Source organism: Dama dama, chromosome 19, assembly GCF_033118175.1.
Source record: "Dama dama isolate Ldn47 chromosome 19, ASM3311817v1, whole genome shotgun sequence".
NCBI lineage: Eukaryota > Metazoa > Chordata > Mammalia > Artiodactyla > Cervidae > Dama > Dama dama.
In genome coordinates, this window is record NC_083699.1 from 54,434,576 (window position 1) to 54,453,942 (window position 19,367).

Below are 19,367 nucleotides of genomic sequence, written 5' to 3' on the forward strand. Positions count from 1 at the left end.
ATTTCAGCTGACATTTTCAGGTGTCACATTCAGAGGAGAGAATTACTAGTTACTTGTGTATCCTGTTTCTTAGGGATCATGTGAAAGGACACCATCTTTATTTAGTGATGGGGGAGATGCATGCCCATTAAATAGCTTTTTAAAAATTGTTAAATATCGGGAAATGGTGTGTGAAAAAAATGGTATAGGTTAGGTGAACTTGGGATACTGCAAAAGGGAAGATTCTTGACCAGTTGTCTGGATGGCTTAAGGTGAGTAAAAGTGTCTGAGTGAAAGAGGGTGGGTAACATGCATTAGCATGATGGTAACATGCATTAGCAATATGTTTCCTGTGATTCCATGTTTCCTAAGCTGCTTTCCGTTCCCTCCCTATCAATTACCTCTACACAATCCCTCTCATTTCTATTTATTGAGCAATTACTATATGCTAAATATTGTTGAGTACCAGAGATGCTGATGTTCAGAGTGCATTAACTAGAAGGCAGAGAAGTCAGTCAATTATAACACAAAGGTGCTTAGTCAAGGAAGTACATGCAAGAGAGTGCAGAAAAGTGATCAACTTTGCTGGGGAGCTGTAGTGTCAGGGGATGCTACAGTGCATCAGTCACACACGTGATGCCTTTTGAAGGAGCTCTAGTTTACTATAGAGATGAGGGAGGGAGGGCTTATGCAGTGTGAACAGTATATACAAAAACTCACATAGATTTTTAAGGAAGAGTTCAGTAATGCTAAAGAGCTAGGCAAGGAATAGATTGCAGAGGAACTTGAATTCCACATTAAGTGGTTCAGATTTTTATTATCTTCTAGGTCACAGATTGTCAAAGGAGTGATTCTTGGGCTGCATCAGATCTACTAAGGATCTTGAGGGTGAATCCCAGTAATAAACACTTTTCACAAGCACTTAAGATAATTCTTAAGTGGACAGAAGGACATCTAATGAGAGATTTTAAGCTGAGGACTTAGGATGACCCAAAGAGTTCTCAGGCCAAGGGTTCTGGAAGTGTAATTTCTGGACCAGCAGCGTAAGGATCACCTACCTGGGAACTTGTTAGAAATGGAAATTATCAAGTCCTACCCCTGAACTGAGTCAGAAACTCTGGATGAATACAACGGTCTGAATACACCCTCCAGGGGATTTTGATGAGAACCACTATCTTAGATAACTTTAGCAGCTGTACATAGGCTAGGCTTGGAGAATGGGGGGATGTGAGACTTAAAGCAGGAAGATCAGTTAGCCAACCACTTTGGAAGTCCATGTAAGAGAAAACAGGAAAAGTGAGGGTGGGGTGTCACCACTACTGGGTGATAGAAAAAGCTATGGACATACATACAGTAATGTAGGGAAAGTATGTGGAGTGAAAAGAGGACAGAATTCTGATGAATAACAACACTCAAGAGGAAGCTTTCAAATGAATCAAAGGGAATGGAAGTCCAAGAGATAAGATGGAATCGAGAGGTTCCACAGAATCATGATTACAGTATCGAATATGAGGTAAGTCAAGAATTGACTTGGCTTTGGTGTGATACCACTGGTAACTTTAGCAAGAGAAGTTTAATGGAGCACGAGGGTGGACTGCTTCCTCTCAGAAGTTTAGGTATACACATGAATAAGGAGACAAGCATTGTGTGAGGTAGAGGAAACATATCTTAAGCATAAACTTGTGAAAGTCGCTCAGTCCTGTCTGACTCTGTGACCCCACTATAGAGTCATGGAATTCTCCAGGCCAGAATACCGGAGTGGGTAGCCTTTCCGTTCTCCAGGGGATCTTCCCAACCCAGGGATCGAACCCAGGTCTCCCACATTGCAGGTGGATTCTTTATCAGCTGAGCCACAAGGGAAGCCCAAGAATACTGGAGTGGGTGGCCTATCCTTTCTCCAGCAGATCTTCCCAACCCAGGAATCGAACCAGGGTCTCCTGCATTGCAGGTGGATTCTTTTACCAACTGAGCCATCAGGGAAGCCTGTATAAACTTGTGAAGTAAGAAGCCATTAGGTTTCGAAAGGAGCAGTCCATCTAGAATACTGTGTCAGTTTTGAGAATGAGGCCACCCTGAGGTGATAAACCATAAACTTACAATGGCTTTCATCATGGTTTTATGATTTTCTCTAGTTGAACTCAATAGACACAGTAAAAGAGTAGAGAAGTTGGGTGGTAAGAGTCCTGCTCCTGGTTTTGAGTTTTGCCGTGCAGGTATAGCTGAAGGATGAGTGGCCAAGGAATTTATGAGAATAACTGAGATGATGGAATGATGTACTTGGGGGTCTGGAAAGGCTAAGGATGAAGGATGAAGTCTGGTGGGGGTAATGGCCATCAGATAGAGGCAGGCTGGGGCATGCATTCATGATCTTGAGCAAGTAGAAGAAATGAAGCAAAGACAGAAGTTCTGAGAAAGGAATATGGGAGTTTAAGATCACAGACTTCTGTGTTATGAAACAGCCTGATGTGTAACTGTGGAAGCAATAGTTGAGGCAAAAGCTGTAAGCAGTTGGGGCAAATTTTCCTCAGGAACATTGAAGTCATCCAGGATGATGATGGGACATGAGGTAGAAGGGAAATGGAGCCTGGTACCAAAGACTGGAAATCTGGGACAAGGATTACATCAGGGCCACAGAGAATGGAAAAATTAATAGCTGGATGCCATAAATTCTAGTAGTGAGACTTTTGTATGAGATGGGAAGAAATGGTGCAGAAGCAGGAGTGGGAAACTATAAATTTTCTGGGCTTTTCCTAGTCTGTGTAATTTGTGGGAGAAATGGGCAGAGAAAGAATTGTCCTCAGGTGAATGCCAAGGTTTTATTGAAGTCGAAGAAGTGGAGGCAACATTCAGTGAAGAGGCTGCAAGGAGGGGAGGACCCTGGAATTGGAGGAAAGATTAGGAATGAGGGGAACTGTTGTTGCCAGACTGGAGATGGGGAAGGGTGGTGGGCTCACTCAGGAGAGAGAAACAGGAGTGTGGGGATCTGGGAGTGCATAAGAAAAAAAGGCATTTATAACAGTAATGAAGGAAGAGGAGCAGGCCTGACTGGTGTAAAGTTCTAAATAGGATATTGCCAAAATGCTTGAATTTTAATCCTCTTGGTAACTACTTTTCACTGCAAATATCACCAAGTTGTGAGCCTAGGCAGTATCTTTTTTTTTTTTTAAGCCCTACATTTAAACTCATTGAGTGCCTTTCCCTCGTCCCTGCAACCCCCTTTTGAGGTAGTATATGCCAGAATAGCAAACTTTTGCTTTTTTTCCTTCAGAGCACCATTAACAAAAATCACTGAAACAAATAGTCCTCCCTAACTCAAGTAATAGAAAAACTTGAATGTGAGTTCACGTTTCTGTAGGTAGATCCACACAACTCCTTAAGCTGTGGAGTTCTGAGAATAACTTTTTTTTCTTCTCATTTTTCATTATAACATCCATTGATTTATACTGGGTATCTTGGGTGACATGTATGACTGCAACAGTAAGAGAGTGAAGTTGTAAATATTTGACAATTATTAAAATGCAAGATAACAAAAGCAAGAAAATTTTACTGAAGCAAATCATCAGGATTTTTGCCTTGTGGAGACCAAACCTTGAAGTAATTAAAAAAACCAAACAAAACAAACTAGAACAATGAGCCAGAAGGCATATAATCCATTTTTCCTATTATCGATGTAGATGACCCATGTCCTCTAGTTCATAGTGCCATCATGAGCATTATATAGCATTTATTAGAGTACACTTTAAAGCATAACAATCTTAATTACACTTAAATGTCTCTATGGATAGGTTTAATATTTATGCTTCTTTAATCAATAGAAAAACATTTTGATTATATCTTTGGAAACATTTATCAAGCTCAACAAACAGCTGAAATCATGTGGCTTTCCGATAGACTCCTTTGAGAAAGTGCTTTACCTTACAGAATTACAAGCCAGGAAGTACTATGGCATTAAGTTAATGCAAAGCATTTTGATTCATCCAGTAAAACACATGACTCTGTATTTCATGGGTTTCTTATATTTAACTACACCCTCCATCCTCCTAGAAGTGATCCCTGTATTGCTCATAAACTTCAGTGCTACTAGATGATTTACCATGTGTCAGTCAAATCAGTGGTGGCCCCAGCTTGACACCATCTGGACCGACCCTGATCTTAAACCATCATGCTTCCACCATCTCCCATGTCTCTCCATGCTTGGAAAGGTACTGGCTCCCTCTTCTACCTTTATTAGGAAGGTGTTGACAAAGGAGGACACATTCTTTATCATTCCACATTTTGAACTGATCTTCCTGCTGGAGATGCCTAAGATCACACTCCTGGCAACACTTAACCCCAAGATTCACATGGTAGAATGTGACTCTAATCAGTCCCTGGGGGGAAATGGACCTTCCCTGAACCTCTCCCATTACAATCCCAGACAAATTAATCCCAAGTTTCCCAACAGCTTTTCAAGCAGAACAGGCCTGTGTAGACAAATGACTGTTTCACCCAACTTGAGGCAAATGTTATTACCATGTGTTAAACATTAGACATGAAAGTAATATATCTTGGACCTATGACTTCATCACCAACAGGAGTTAACCCATTTTGTGATGAATGGAAGTGTCTAAAACCCCCTCTCAAGGAGTATGGAACCCTGATGTTACCTGGTTCATCTGCAAAGATCCAAGAGGATTTCACAGCCAAACTAATTAAGACCATGCAAAACCTCAGAATTATTTATTCTTAGTCACCACTCTAATTGTGTTAATTGACCAAAGCAGAATTCTCAACACCTGAATGTCTTCCTAGTAGCTTCTACTGGATTTGTAATTGTGTTTCATTTGAGTAGAGTCAGTGGGTAACTTGCGCACTATTAGCAATCATCCCCCTTCTGCTTTCATTTGGTAACTTAATGGGTCTAAATCTTGCTACTAGTTGCTTATAGGCCATTTCATTTGCTACCATCCTTCTCCCCCTTTTCACTAGAGTCTTCAAGAATTTCAGAGTTCTAAAGTGCCCAATTATTACTAAGTTCTTGCCAAATATTGTCTGTTGAGGATGATGTTTACATTTTTAATCTCCCCAGAATACGGAATTTTGCCTTGGCCAATATTTTGAATTTTAAGGCTTAGATTAGGCTAACAGTGTCTTAATGGGGTTTTTGGTCAGGCCTCTTCATATTCCATTTGAAGCAGAGAATAAAAGCCAAATTCCTTCTACCTGGTACATTTTGGCAAAAAAGTGGGGGGGAAAGGTTGGCTTGCGAGGGCCATTTTGCCAAAATATAGGTTATCATCCTCTTAAGCAGCCATTAACACTGAAAGAAACATTAGAATATGCATGTTTTCCACTTTAAATTCAAGTTTTAAATCAGTCACCCCCATGTTCAGGACCAATAGTTGAATTTGAGCCACCCCCATATTGAGGACCAATAGCCCTTTGAGAATCTGTTTCTGTAGCCCTTTCTCGGGCACCATGTAGATCCTCCTATAAACAGCAGCACCTCTTCTCTTCCTTCCCCTGGATAGAATCAGGCAGTCTAATTTCCATCCAGCCATTCTCAGAGGGGTTCATTTTTCAGCCCCAAGTGGATATCCAAATAGATAATCTCAGATTTGGGGGGAACAATTTCAAGAGAGAAATGTAATGAGTTTTCCCTGTCATGCAATGGAATGTCATCAGTGCCAGGCCTGCCCCAGGAAGCTTATGAAGATGGAGAGGTCCACACTGTAGCAGCAGGACACTGACCAAGAAGGTGAGTCAGCTTCCAAGGCCTTCTGGATTGATTGGCCAGGAAAACTCAGAGTAGAGAATATCTTCAGCTGTTATTTCATGATGACATCCACACATAAAAGCCCCTGAAGATGCTACAAATGAAAGATGTCACAATCTAAGCAACAATGGCAGTCATTTAATAAATCTACATGGGTGCCTCAAGTTGAACTCACTTGTTAATGGTGACTTCTCAGTCTATCCCCAAATTAAAATATATCGTCTAAGTGTTACAAACAAAAATTTAAAATCATCATAAACTTGGCTCAGAGTTCTGATGGTGAAGCAAAGTGCAGTTCCCTCCTTCTCTCACCTCCTAACTGGAACATGATCTTTATCAAAACGTAGATACCACGGTGTACGGAGATTGACATACAGCCTACTGGCCACATTTGATAAGGCAGAAATGTCCTTTTCAAATCTGAATGTGGCCTTTCTCATCTGATATCACTATACTCCTTCACCTTGCTTGCCTAGGGGGAAAAATGCTATGCTTGAAGGACTTTTCTTATGGGTTTACATCTCACTAGCTGTTGGTCCGACATCTTGCTCACCCAATGAGAATGCAAAAAACACAGACCAAAGGCCTATTAACTGTTCCCCTTACTCACTCAGTGCCCTCTGAGAGCAGAGCTCATTGGCTGGCCTGCCAGTTATCTCTGCCATAGATACTGATTTTAAAAGTATAGGACAAGGTTTCAAAACTCAATAAGACTTATCAGGGAAGAAGGGAAAGAGCAATATGTAACTGTTGGAGGGCATCAGCTTCCAATTTCTCACTTGAGGAGGTAACTTCAGTTCAGCCCCTAATCCAGCCCAGTACCAGCCTCGGTGGTGAGGTCAGCCCAGAGGTACTGCTAGCTCTTAAGAGAAATATGTGCAGTGACTGAGCTTCTGGACAGAGTTCAGCCAGCCTTGAACCTGAGAAGAGGTGCACAGGGCTAAAAATAGGTCCTATGCTTTCTTTGTTTCTCAAACAAGATAGTTGTCCTTGAAGGTCTGAAAGTGTTGATACCTTGATGGGTTTTGCCTTGAGCAGGGCTCCTGTGAAGATGCCCTTTTTGGAAAAAGCACCAAAAATCTGTCAGCAGGTTATGTTAATCCTCCTTTCTCTCTCCAGTTGGAAAGAACCACTTGATGTTCTAAATAACTGAAATAAGATCAGATTGGTTTATTGCTTCTGCTTGCGTACAGACAGGAGAAGAGCAAGGCTGAGCACTGGGGTGGGTGGTGGATGAGGAGGACTATGGAAAGGGGAGGAGTGCCTCAAAGCTGCTGTTCAGCAGTGGAGGGACAATGAGGAAGGCAGGCATCAAGAAGCGCAGCGGTCAAGTGGGCATGATGGCCGCCCTACATGGGTCCTTCTCTCTCCTCCTGGGATTCCCCCCTTATCTTCTCTATACTCTGGCCCCAGCTGAAGAAGGAGAGTGAAGCTAAGCTAGAGGTGTTTTTTACGAATGTCCCACTGACTTAAGTACTGCAAGTTTAGAATGTAGTTCTGCCTATGTGTGAGGCTTTTCTCTATGATGACATCCTGTTCATGAACTCTGACACTGGAAGGAGAGCAGATCACTATCACACACCTAAATGAATATTCAGCACATTTCACTGAGGTAACCCTCAGCTCAGCTCCCATCCTCCCCAACTACTGAATTTATAAATCAGAGGCAGGACAGTGGAGTCCCAAATTAATAAAAGCCAGACCCAGAAAGTCGTCTTGAATTGTGCCAGTCTCAGAGTTTGCTCTTGAGAATACATTCTGATTTTCTATGCTGGTGTACGGAGCCATCTGGGACAGGTCTACAGGGATTCAGGGAAAGCATGGGTAAATTTACCCACTTGGATATCTAAGTGTACGTTAGTTTGCATTTCCAAACCTGCTTCTACTCTGGATAGTACACTTTTACAAAGCTTATCAGAAAACTGGTCTAAAAGAACACATGCTTTAAAGAGCATTAAAAAGCATGAAGTAAATAGGAGGCCTTCAAACCTCAATAGCAACATTTGTCAACATTGGCAAAAGGTTTCTCTTTCAAAAGATATTCTCACATCCGCCTCTTAACAGCACTAGATAATGGCAGTGGGGGAGTGATGCAACATGTTTAAGCCCCACATATCACTGGAGGCCAGCATTTCATCCTTTTCCCTTACCTGAACTTTCCCTGCCTGCTCAAGTAGGCTTATTTAAATGTCAGCTCTTGTCCTTCCCCTGACCTCTCTTCTGGAAAATGGCCTAATTAATAAATGGTCAAAAGGCTAAAGAAAGAGAAGAAGAGGCCAAAATAAGCCCAAACTTGGATAATCTCTGCCTGGAATATAGGCAAGGAGCCTTTGTAATAACTTCCAGATGAATCATGACATTTTCTCAGGTACCAGCAGGCGAACTGATGTCATTCTATTTGCCTTCCACTTCTTCCATCCAGAATCACTGATCTCCGCTGGGGCTGGTAAAAACAGCTTGTTGAGGTCTCCAGTCTCTGGCCATTCTTAGGGATGGTCATTTTATTCCTAAGTGTAACCCCTTCTGGTGTGACCCATGTGTTTTCTGCCAACTCCCCGCAAAGCAGGCCAGGGGAAATTGTCTGCGTGGGACTTCTGATAGGGGACAGCAGGACCTTGGAATCTGTCCCTGTAGATGAGGGGGGTGGGTGGTCCATAATGGGGAAAGGAGGACTGAATAAGATTAGGCTCTGAGGTCTTCCTGGTCTAGACCTATGGAAAGGCTTAGAACCCCCTGATGAGCGCTCTATTTTTGAAGAAAGAAGGTTGTCCCCAGATGGCTCTGTCTCTGATGTGCGCTTTCTACACTGCACTACTGCATCCTGAGTGGTCAGCAGGTTGGTCAAACCTGGTTCTGGAGAAAGGGTGGGTCCCTCGCACACATGAGATGCAGTGGTATCCACTGGCAAGGACTCAATGGCTCCTGTATCTTGCTTTGGCTTTTCTTCCTTTGGGCTTTCCAAGGAGGAAAGAGAATCATCTTTGCTAAGTCTCTGAGAGGTCCCACCAGTGGAGCCAGGTTCCTCTTGGTTCCTCTCCAGGGGCTGAGCCCCACTCTCCTCTGAGCTCTGAGAGGGCAGGGGCTGTGGGATCTGAGTGTACTGAATCTTGGGTGGGATGACTGGGACTGCCCTGGCCTGGCACATTTTGACCATGAAGGAGGTTCTCACAGCTGACACACTCACAGGAGCTGAGTTACGGCGGCCCGTCAGGGCATGAGCAACCATGTCCAGGTCCTGAGAGTCCTGGGAGTAAACCCTCCAGGGGTCTACTTTACCATGAGATGAGGTCAGCCATGTGACCTTTGGGTCTCCTGGCTCAGAGAGTTGCACTTCAGGTGACCCAAATGAGGCTGCATTCTCAAACCGGAAGAGGTCAGTGATGGGAACGGTGGAGTCCAAGTTGAGAGACGAAGGCCTATTTTTCCCCTTCGCGGCCCCACCCTCACTGCTCTTGAGCTGGAACTTAGGGGGATGCTCTCCAGGTGAGGTGTGGTCCTGCACACCAGGTGAGTTCTCCTTGCTGCTTTCTGGCTCAGGATCACCACCATGCTCAACCTGAGGGTTGTGTGGCCCCAAGTGTGTCCCCAGTTGCTTTCCTTCTGCTAGACTGACAGGGCTGGATTCTGCTGATGTGGGCTGCAAACCACCTGGTGCCTGCTGCTTAGGAGGAACCTCTGTCCTTTTCAGGCCAGAAAACTCTTGAAAGGACCTCATGGCTTTCTCATTCCACCCAGTAATCTCACTCCTGGGTGCCAAGGGCTGCAGGGGGTTGGAATTCCTCTCTGCTTCAAGATCAGCACAACTGCTGGAGGAGGAACCCTTGAGAGTCCACTGGCTCTTAACCATGGTTTTGCCATCTAGAGAATGACTCTGGCGAAGGCTGGGTCTGTGAGAAAGCCTCTTTTCTAGTCGGTGGCCCTGGGGGCCCTGCATTTGGGTCTCTTGTATATCTTTAAGGGTGGGTGAGTGCAGGGGGCTTGTCACCCACTGGGGCTCCTCCCAGGGCTCCACCATCTCCAGGCCATGCTGGGCAATGTCTGTCACAGTGTCATCGTCATCACAGTCTGAGGGCTCCTGTACTGAGTGGGCAGCATCCTCCTCTCCTTGTGGGGAAATCTCAGCCTCCCTGGTTGGGCTAGGAGAACTAGAGCCTTTGCTCTCAGGAGCAGCACTCTTTGAATTTTGCTTTTCACTTTCTTCTGAAGAGGCCTTGTCTCCCTGACAAAGACTGGGGATCCCAGTGCTGCCTTTGGGCTTCAGCTGGTCTGCATATGGATTGGTTCTCAAATTCCCAGATGAGTCTTCTCTCTCAGGGCCACTCTTCAATAGCTGGACTCGAGGTTCCTCCTCTAAAGGTGTTGGAGGGGGAGCAGCAGGTGGGAGCAGAGGAGACAGATTCCCTGGGACTCCCACTTCCATCCTTGCTTGTGGAGAAGACTTCTCCAGTGGAACTATTTCCAGAGGAGTCAGGCTGGCAGGGTCTGGGCGCTGGCCCTTTTCCGGCTCTGGCTCAGATCTAGGGAGGATGCTGGCTGTCTCCAGCTTTTCTCTATTGGCTGCTGTGGAAGGGCCCGGTGTGCTCTGATTGGTTGGATTCTTAGTCCACTCCTCCAGAGGGGTGGAGACTGGAGCTGGGGTGGAGCTCCCAGGGGGCTCCGGGGAAGCAAAAGGCCCTGGACTAGATTCAAGAATAGGCTGAGTTGGGCTGATCTTTAGAGCAGGTGGTGCCAAGGAGGAGAGTTCCTCCTCAGATTCAATAATTTTCAGCTCCTGTTGAATCTCAGGCCAGATCAGGGCGTTGACCAGATCATCTTCATCCTGAAAAACATCAAGGAACTGATTACTTTAGAACCAAAGACACTGGGCGCAGTTTCCCAGGGACAGAAGGGACTGCACTACGAGCGGCGCTACCCCAGCACACAAAGGATACAGCATTAATGGTAACTGAGGATGTTTATTCATGCTTACGGTGCACCACAACACACATTAAACGTATCTTCTTAATTGTCCCAAGAACCCTAAAAGATAAATGCTACGGTAATTACTCCCATTTTGGAGATGAGGCAACCTATGTTCAAACAGATAGACATTTTGCCAAAGTCACATAGCAGCAGATCAGGATTGAAATCCAGGTTAGTCTACACCAGAACATAAGCACTTAATCCCTGTTGATTGTTGCCTTGTGAAACCAACCCAATCCCTGATCTCATATAACTTCAGATTGATCCAATGGCTCATAAGAATGAGGTTCTCCCAATGGAATGAAATGTTAACTCTTGCCCTGACACCTGATTTCCAAATAAATACAGCTATCCCTTCTCACTACTGAAAAAATACATATTTCACATGGAAAAAAGATATGGTACATATTAAGAATGAAAAACAGCAAAATGGGACTTCCTGGTGGTACAGTGGTTAAGAACCCACCTGCCAATGTAGGGGACATAGGTTTAATTCCTGGTATGGGAAGATTCCACATGCCATGGGCAACTAACACCTGTGTGCCACAGCTACTGAGCCCAAGCACTGCAACTACCAAGGCCCCTATGCCTAGAGCCTGTGCGCCACAAAAAGAGATGCCACCGCAGTGAGAAGCCATAATGAAGAGGAGCCCCTACTCACCATGATTAGGGAAAGCCCAGGTGCCGCAACAAAAAATAGATAATAATAAAATAGTTGTTCTTTTTTAAGCTATAAAATTCTGAGCAAATCAGAAGAGTTTCCATTGCCCTTAGGTTAAGCTCCAAATCCCTTCCAAGCAACCCTGCATGACGTGACCCACACTTTGCTCTGAGCCTCACTTTCTCTAGTCCATGTTCCCATTCTCCAGCCTTGTTTTTGTTCCTTGAATGTTCTGTGCTCTTTCCCATTTCAGATTCACGGCACATCTTACTCTTCTGCCTGGGAGTCTCTCCCTCCCTATTCTGCTCCCTACCCCTTTCTCCTAGCTTAAGCTTTGAATAGAAACATCTATTCTTCAGAGATGCCTTCCCTGAGCCCCCTCCTCCCTCTGACTAGGTTGGGCCCTCCTGTGACATGCTCCCACAGAAGCCATATCTCCATAGCATCCCAGAAAAGACATGGTTCATGATCTTTCTATCTATTAAGCTGTCAGCTCCAAGAAGACAGAGATGGTGATCATCTTGTACACTGCAGTGATCCCAGTGCTCAGCAGTGTGTCTCACACAATATAGGTATTTAATACATGTTTTTAAATGAATGAATTGTTGCTTTCACTTGTTCTCATGAATCCAGCCTGGTTCTCCTAGCATAAACTTCATCTGCTTCTCAAAGCAATGTCATTCGTACTTTATCCCTCCCAGAATTCAATCCCCAAAATAATCTTTGCATCTTTCTGCTTCTATAAATACAAACATAACTTACAGGAACCCTTAATCAGCCCTCCGGAGGCCACTGTGGTAGCCCTGCACTGCCCTAACTTCTAGCCCATAAGCCTTTTATACCCGTCCCAGAGACCAAGTTCCTGAAAGCTACTTAAAAGGCAAAGTTCTTTTCTCCTCTGGCATACTTCTCCAGGTCACACTCAGGTCACCAGAGCTATTTCCCAAATGCAAGACTCCTCTCTCGGTGTCCCTGGAAAACCTCCTCAACTTCAGCATGAGCAATGATATCCCTTCCCCCAGAACCTTGGAAAATCCCACCTCTGAAAGGTGGAAAAGGTTCAGCATGCTCTGACATCATGCTTAAAGTTCTCCAGAGCCATAGGAGGAAGGAATAGATCCTGAAAATATTACAGAAGATTTTTATAAACAAGCATAGATAACTGTCTATCCAGAATGTCTGGAAGAGAGTTGGCTCCCATGAGTGGTCATCATGTTTGGGACCAGGACATGACAAGCAGGTTTTATCCTGATTTCTGGATTGAATGTCATTACATTCCCAGGACAAATTACTGATTTATGGTGACTTCAGGTCAGAAATATTTAGAGCTGAGTTTGTCCTAGGGAATTTGAGCTGAATGGTTACTTATTATCACCACAGGACCCCTGAAAAGTTCACTGCAGGAAAAAGAAAAAATCCCAGACCTGATCAGAATGCTGTGCTCTTTGGCAGAAACTGGTTCTTCAAACAAATAAACAAACAGCAACAAAAAACTTTAAACTGTACCAAGAGCCCTTGAGAAAAAGAAAACCCTACTGACTGGACCAGGCCATGAGTCTACCTTACCATCTCATGGAGAAACACTGCTTCGGCTCTGGCCCCGGGGTTCTCTTGAAGAGCACTGGCCGCCACCTGGCTGGTCTCTCCCCTCTCCTCCACCACCTTCTCTGCATCCAGCTTCTTCTCTAGTTCACTTGAATTCTGAGAGCCTAGGGGGCTTTCTGAGGTTTTCTTCTCCTCCACTTGGGTGCCTTGCTCCAGGGGAAGGTCTTTGCTGCATTCCACTGTTCTCACCGTGTCTGGTCCTGGCTTGGTATTCTCGAGAGCTGCCTTCTTAGGTACAGATGCTGCAATGAGGATAAGAGTTATCAGCTGAAGGAGACTCCATGTCAAGAGAGGCCATTCCCAGCACAGTCATAGTCTTGGACTAGCTCTGCTACACAAGGATGGAAGGGATTCTCCCAGCTCACTACTCCCCTCACATTCTTTACTCTTTCCTCCTATCAATGATCTGTCCTCATATCCCAGAGTCTCAGACTGCTGGAAGTGGGAGGGACCTCGAAGATCATCTAGTCCAGTTGTTTTCAACTGGGAACCATTTACTCCTCCCCTCTCGAGGGGACATTTGGCAATGTCTGGAGACACTTCTTGTTGTTGCAACCAGGTGGGGGAAGTGGCTACTGACATCTAGTGGGTGGAAGCCAGGAACACTTCTAAATATCCTACAAAGCATAAGACAAACCCCCACAAAGAGTTACCCAGTCCAAAATGTCAATAGTGTTGAGGATGAGAAACCTGGTACTAATCCAATCTTTTGCTTGCTGTCTAAGGTCACAGAAATCTTATCTACACTAAGCTACAAAGATGTATTATGATTATAACTGCAGCTTCCTATGTGACTCTTTTCAGGGATTACATGCACAGTCACTTGGATATATATTTACATCTAAAGTGATTAAGCTCTGATCTTAAACAGTAGAGAGAGACAGTAGAGGCAGCAGATCTCATGTTTGGCCGCTACTGCCTTTCATGAAGAAGGTCCTATTTCACCATACAAGGCTGTTTCCACAGTGTAGGATAAAGTCTCCATGCCTTGCATGTGCTGGTTATACAGAAGATGCTCAGTGATATTATTTGCATTGGAATTAAAGAAGTCTGAGTTCAAATGTTAATTTTTCAATGAATCTTGTAATCTGGGTACATGGCATAATACTATATAATAATATATTACAGGACTGTTGTGAAGATAAAGAAGATTAGGGAGGCAAAGCACCCAGTATAGAGTCTGACATAGAGTACAAGCTCAGAAAAGTTTATTGATTAAGAACAAATTCTTTTCATTGCCACTAGTTATGCTGGTGACTTAACTCAAGGCTTCTGACCACATGATGGCCTTGAAGCTCAGTCAGACCCAGTAACAGCATCCTGATGTTGGAACTAATAACACTTCAGACCTGACAACAGTGCTATCTTCTCCTGCCCATCACTTAGCAGACTTGTTTTTTGAAATTTAATTTAGTCTTTGAATATGTAAAACAACTACAGAGTTGAAAAGTTAAAATTATATGAATCAATGACCTCAGAAAAGTTTAGCTTTCATTCCTGTGTTGCTTCCAGTCTGTTCCACACCCTGTCTCCTGTGGATAACCATTTTTATTAGTTTCTAGTTTATTCTGCCATAGTTCATTTCTGCATAGATAAGCAAATACTTGTACCATCTATTTTTTATTCCCCACCTTTATTACACAAATGTGTAATATGATCTATATTACACATGTGATCTATACTGTTCTTGCTTTGCATTTTTTTACTTAAGAACCTATCTTGAAGTCTATGCCATGTTAGTACATAATGAAATTGACTGTTCTTTAGGATGTGGGCTTCCCTTGTGGCTCAGCTGGTAAAGAATCCACCTGCAATGCAGGAGACCTGGGTTTGATCCCTGGGTTGGGAAAACCCCCTGGAGAAGGGAAAGACTACCTACTCCAGTATTCTGGCCTAGAGAATCCCATGGACTGCATAGTCCATGGGGTCACGAAGAGATGGGCATGACTGAGCAACTTTCACTTTCTTTAGGATGTGGCTGAGTTTGAGTTCCCCTCAAAATAGAGCCTTAGTCAAGGTCCTGGCAGCAGGCAGCTTATTTGAAAGGTGGTCCCTGGAAACAGGAGTGAGGAGGTGAGACAGAGATGGAGGAAATGGCAATAAAGTGGTTACCACAACCAGAGCAACCAGAATGCAGTCCTTGGTGACCCTCTGAAGAACCGTGAGTAAACGTGCCACATAGTTATTCCACCAAGGGTGGGCAGCAGGCTCATTAGTCCACTGACTCCCATTGCCTACTGGTTGACAGCTGCCTTAGTTAAACTCCACACTTCTGGGTTTGCTTGAGCAAGGGCTGGGTAAGAGTCTCCCTTCAGAAAAAGCCCTGAGGCAGAAAACCAGAAACACAAGGCAGACACTTGAGACAGAATACCATCTGTGTGCAAAGAAACTATCCCTCACAGATGCATAAGAGTCTGAGGAAGTGGTGCAGGGCTCACAAAGCTATGAACCGCATGGAATTCAACAATGGGAATGCATCCTAGTTATTCAATCCATCCCCTAAAGATGACATTTGAGGTGTATCCTGTCTTTTGCTATTATAAATAATGCCATGATATGCATACACATTTTGTGCTTGTGCAGCTACTTATTTAGGACAAATTCTTGGAAGTGAAACTTCTTGATAAAAGGGTAATGTATCAGTGATTTTAAGAAAATATTTTCTTCCCCTTTTACTAAGATCTCTTGGTTGGATGTTGGCCAGTGTCTCTTTCTGCAAAGCTTGGGATCTTCCATTTGTTGACCGTAGACTCTTAAAGTGAGGGGTGGAAGAAAGGCCTGCATTTCATGTGAGCTTGTTCAGGTCACTCTCTGTCCTGCTCAGAGCCCTCCTCAGTCTGGCCCAGCCACATGTCCACTCCCCTCCCACCCCCTGGGGTAGACGCTGAGCAGACCCAGTACCCCTGACCGGCCTTATACTCCCCTGCTCTGGTCCTTCCTGAGATTCAAACCTTCCCCATTTCAAGACATTAACCTAATAACATATCTTTTGGAGCATCCCCAGACCATGCTCTCCTTCTCCACTTCCTGCAGCATTCACTGTTATTACCTGTGTGTGGCTAAGCCATCAGGTTACCATTTTCTTTCCACTCGTATGTGACACCCATCCCTGGGTTAAGCTTCTTAGCACAGAGGCAGTACCTATGTCAAGAAACTATCATGTAAGGGACTAGGAGTCCAGGTCTTGTTGTGGCTGGATACCTGTAAGCAATAAAGGAGTCTCTGTAGCTCAAAAGAGGAGGAGAGGCATCGTCAGATTGCCAGCATGGGATGCTTTATATATGAAGTGGGTGACCATGGAGATAGAGACTTCTAATGTCCCCTAGTGTCCTTTCTCTTGCTTATTTTGAAATAGAACCATCTCAGCCACTCAAGTTTAGCTAGGTACCTGACCATCCACTCAGCCACGCTTCTCAGCCTCCCTTGAAAGTCAGCGTGGCCATGAGAGTTTTGAGATGAAAGTAGAAGTTTGGCCAAAAGTAGAGGAATGGGTTTGAGCAGAGTGACTAAAACTTTGAATCAGGTTACCTGGAAAATTGTCTTAATTCTTTTTCTTTTATCTATTGCTATTGCACAGAAGAAATAAAAAATAATGTATTAAGGAAGGTGGAGTTCTTCATTTGGAATAATTATGAAAGAAAGTAATTAGAATCGATGTTAACCTAACCCCACCAGAGACAAAGGTGAGCCCGCCACCCGCCCCACAATGTCCTTGAAACTTTTGGCATCTCCCTCTGGCCACTGGTCCTAGATTCACATGGCTGCCTCCTATAAGGTCCCTCATTCTGCCCTGGCTGTCACTAATCACAGTCAGGGAAGCAGGCTGGAGCCTCCATCAGTGTCTTTCCAAGACCAATTTGATACAGACTGGGTATTCTGATTTACAGAGAGATGGAAGGAGAGGGGGAAAAAGGTAATAGATTGTCTGCCAAAGACCCCTTGGGGTCTGGGGACCCTCTCTTTTAAGAAGGACAACCAGTCACATAAAAGCCTTTAGAAACATTTTTTTCCTCAAAGGTTTCACTTCCTCTTCTAGCCCTCACCCTGTTCCACCCACACCAACCCATAGAGCATTCTCCAGACAGGGTATCACTTAACACCCCTAAGTTTTTACTCCTCTTATGCCCCATCCTGAAGGGAAGGGGGAGGAGAATGTTTACTGAGCATCCTGAGGGCCACACTCTAAGCAGGCATTTCATGAACAGTCTCCTGTGCAGAACTCATCCCAGCCCTTGAGACGAGAGCCATCTCCGCTCTGCAGAAGAGAAACAGGCTCAGAGATACCAACCAGCTCTCATGTTGCCCCAAAGTGGTGAAGCTCAAATCTGGACCCTTCCAGCTGGAGTCCAAAATCTATACACTTCTCATAACGGTCCAGTGCCTCTCAGCCCAGAACACCCTTTTCCATATCTTCTGAATTAAAAAGTTCTACACGTTAATGAAGGGCCAAATGTCACCACTTCTGAGAAGGATTTCTGGAATCCTCCTGAGAGGACTGCTTCAGGCTATCTTTTCTGAACCCCTCTTTCATAATACTTTGGGAACTTATGCACTCCCTCATTCAAAAAGCCCAATGGAGCATATATCCAGACAAAACTACAATTAAAAAAGATACATGCACCCCTACATTCATAGCAGCACTATTCATAATAGCCAAGATATGGAAAAACCTAAATGCCCATCAACAGATGAATGGATAAAGGAGATGTGATACATATGTACAATGGAATACTACTCAGCCATAAAAAAGAATGAAATAATGCCATTTGCAGCAACACGGATGCAACTAGAGATTATCATCCTAAGTGAAGTAAGTCAGAAAGAGAAAGACAAATACCATCTGATATCACTTGTATGTGGATATTACTTGAATACAGAATCTAAAATATGACACAAATGGGAACGTCCCTGGCAGTCCAGTGGTTAATACTTCACCTTGCATGGTAGGGGGTATGGGTTCAATCCCTGGTTGGGGAACTAAGATCCCACATGACTTGTGGCCAAAAAACCAAAACATAATACAGAGACAATATTGTAACAATTCAGTAAAGACTTTAAAAATGGTCCATGTAAAAAAAAAAAATCTTCAAAATATGACACAAATGAACCTATCTACAAAACAGAAACAGACTCATGGGCATAGAGAACAGACTTGTGCCTGCCAAGTGGGAGGAGTTTCGGGAGGATGGGGTTAGCAGATATAAATTTTCATTTATGGAATGGATAAACAACAAGGTCCCACTGTATAGCACAGATAACTATATTCAACATCCTATGACAAACTTTAATGAGAGAGAATATTAAAAATGTATATGTATGTATAACTGAATCACTTTGCTGTACAGTGAAAATTAACACAACACTATAAATCAACTATACTTTAATTTAAAAAATAAAATCTCAAAAAAGAAAAAAAAAAAAGCCCAAGAAGGGTGTTAGGCTACTTCTACCAGTTGACCCTGTGTTGCAGGAGGGTGCAGGGTTTCAGTTTCCCTTCCTAGCCTGTGAGCTTGCTAGGGGAAGGGACTGCATTTTAAGAATCTTTGTAACCCTACAGCCCGTGGCAAACATGAGAGGGAGCATGGCAGAATGCTTGGATTTTTTAAAAGTCTGGATTAAAATCCTGACTTTTATATGTCCTTGCTAGGAGCCCTCAGGCAAGTTAACAATTTCCTCTCTTAGCAAACAGGGATAATGGTAACTATATAATAACCTCAAGGAGTTGTTGTGAGGAGAAATGAGATAACACATGTAGAACATTTAGGACAGTGCCTGACATCATGATAAGTAATCAGAAAAAGTTAGCTAATATTAATTGAAATAGAAATATTCTTAAACCACAATGAGAATCTGTTGGTTTGTCTCTCAGTCATCCTTTCCTCTGAGGTTCTTATTATTTCCCTTCTGTGTTGCTCACAGTTGGTTGTTGGTTCTCATTCCAGAGAAGGCCTGGAGACTCAAGCTTGGCCAATCTTAGAATCCTATTCATCCAGCCACAGTGACTGGCCCAAGGTTGGGGGCGTGACCCAAGCAGACCCAATCAGAATCCTTGCTGTGTCTGATACAAGGAAATTGAGAGGTAGATGCTCCTTCTCATTGCTAAGTCTGCTAGCCATGTTCCCGGCAGACATGAGGTAGAAATTTGGGATGGGTGGATGGAGAGATTGTGTCTGAAAGAGCTGAATCCTCATTTCCAGCTCTGCATTCCATTCCGTGAGTTTCCCTCCCCTTCCTTCTCACTATGTGAATGAATAAAATAATAATAACAAGTAACATTTACATAGTACTTGTTACGTACTAGACCCTGTTCTGAGGGCTTTACATGTATTAACTAATATTCACAATTTAATATTCATTAACATTATTCCCATTTTACAGATCAAGAAGCTGAGGCATGGAGTGGTT

The 19,367-nt window shown here is 43.8% G+C and overlaps 1 protein-coding gene across 1 annotated transcript in view; it reads right to left on the reverse strand.

Annotated features, from left to right (window-relative positions):
- Positions 1-3,503: 3,503 nt before the first annotated feature.
- ARHGAP31 (Rho GTPase activating protein 31) overlaps positions 3,504-19,367 on the reverse strand; it is a 121,435-nt gene continuing 105,571 nt past the window's right edge. Inside the window, exons 11-12 of the mRNA XM_061167102.1 lie at positions 12,924-13,204; positions 3,504-10,553 (exon numbers count right to left, since the gene is read on the reverse strand). Coding sequence (XP_061023085.1) covers positions 8,124-10,553; positions 12,924-13,204 — 2,711 coding nt within the window. The 3' untranslated portion in view covers positions 3,504-8,123. The remainder of the gene's footprint in view (positions 10,554-12,923; positions 13,205-19,367) is intronic.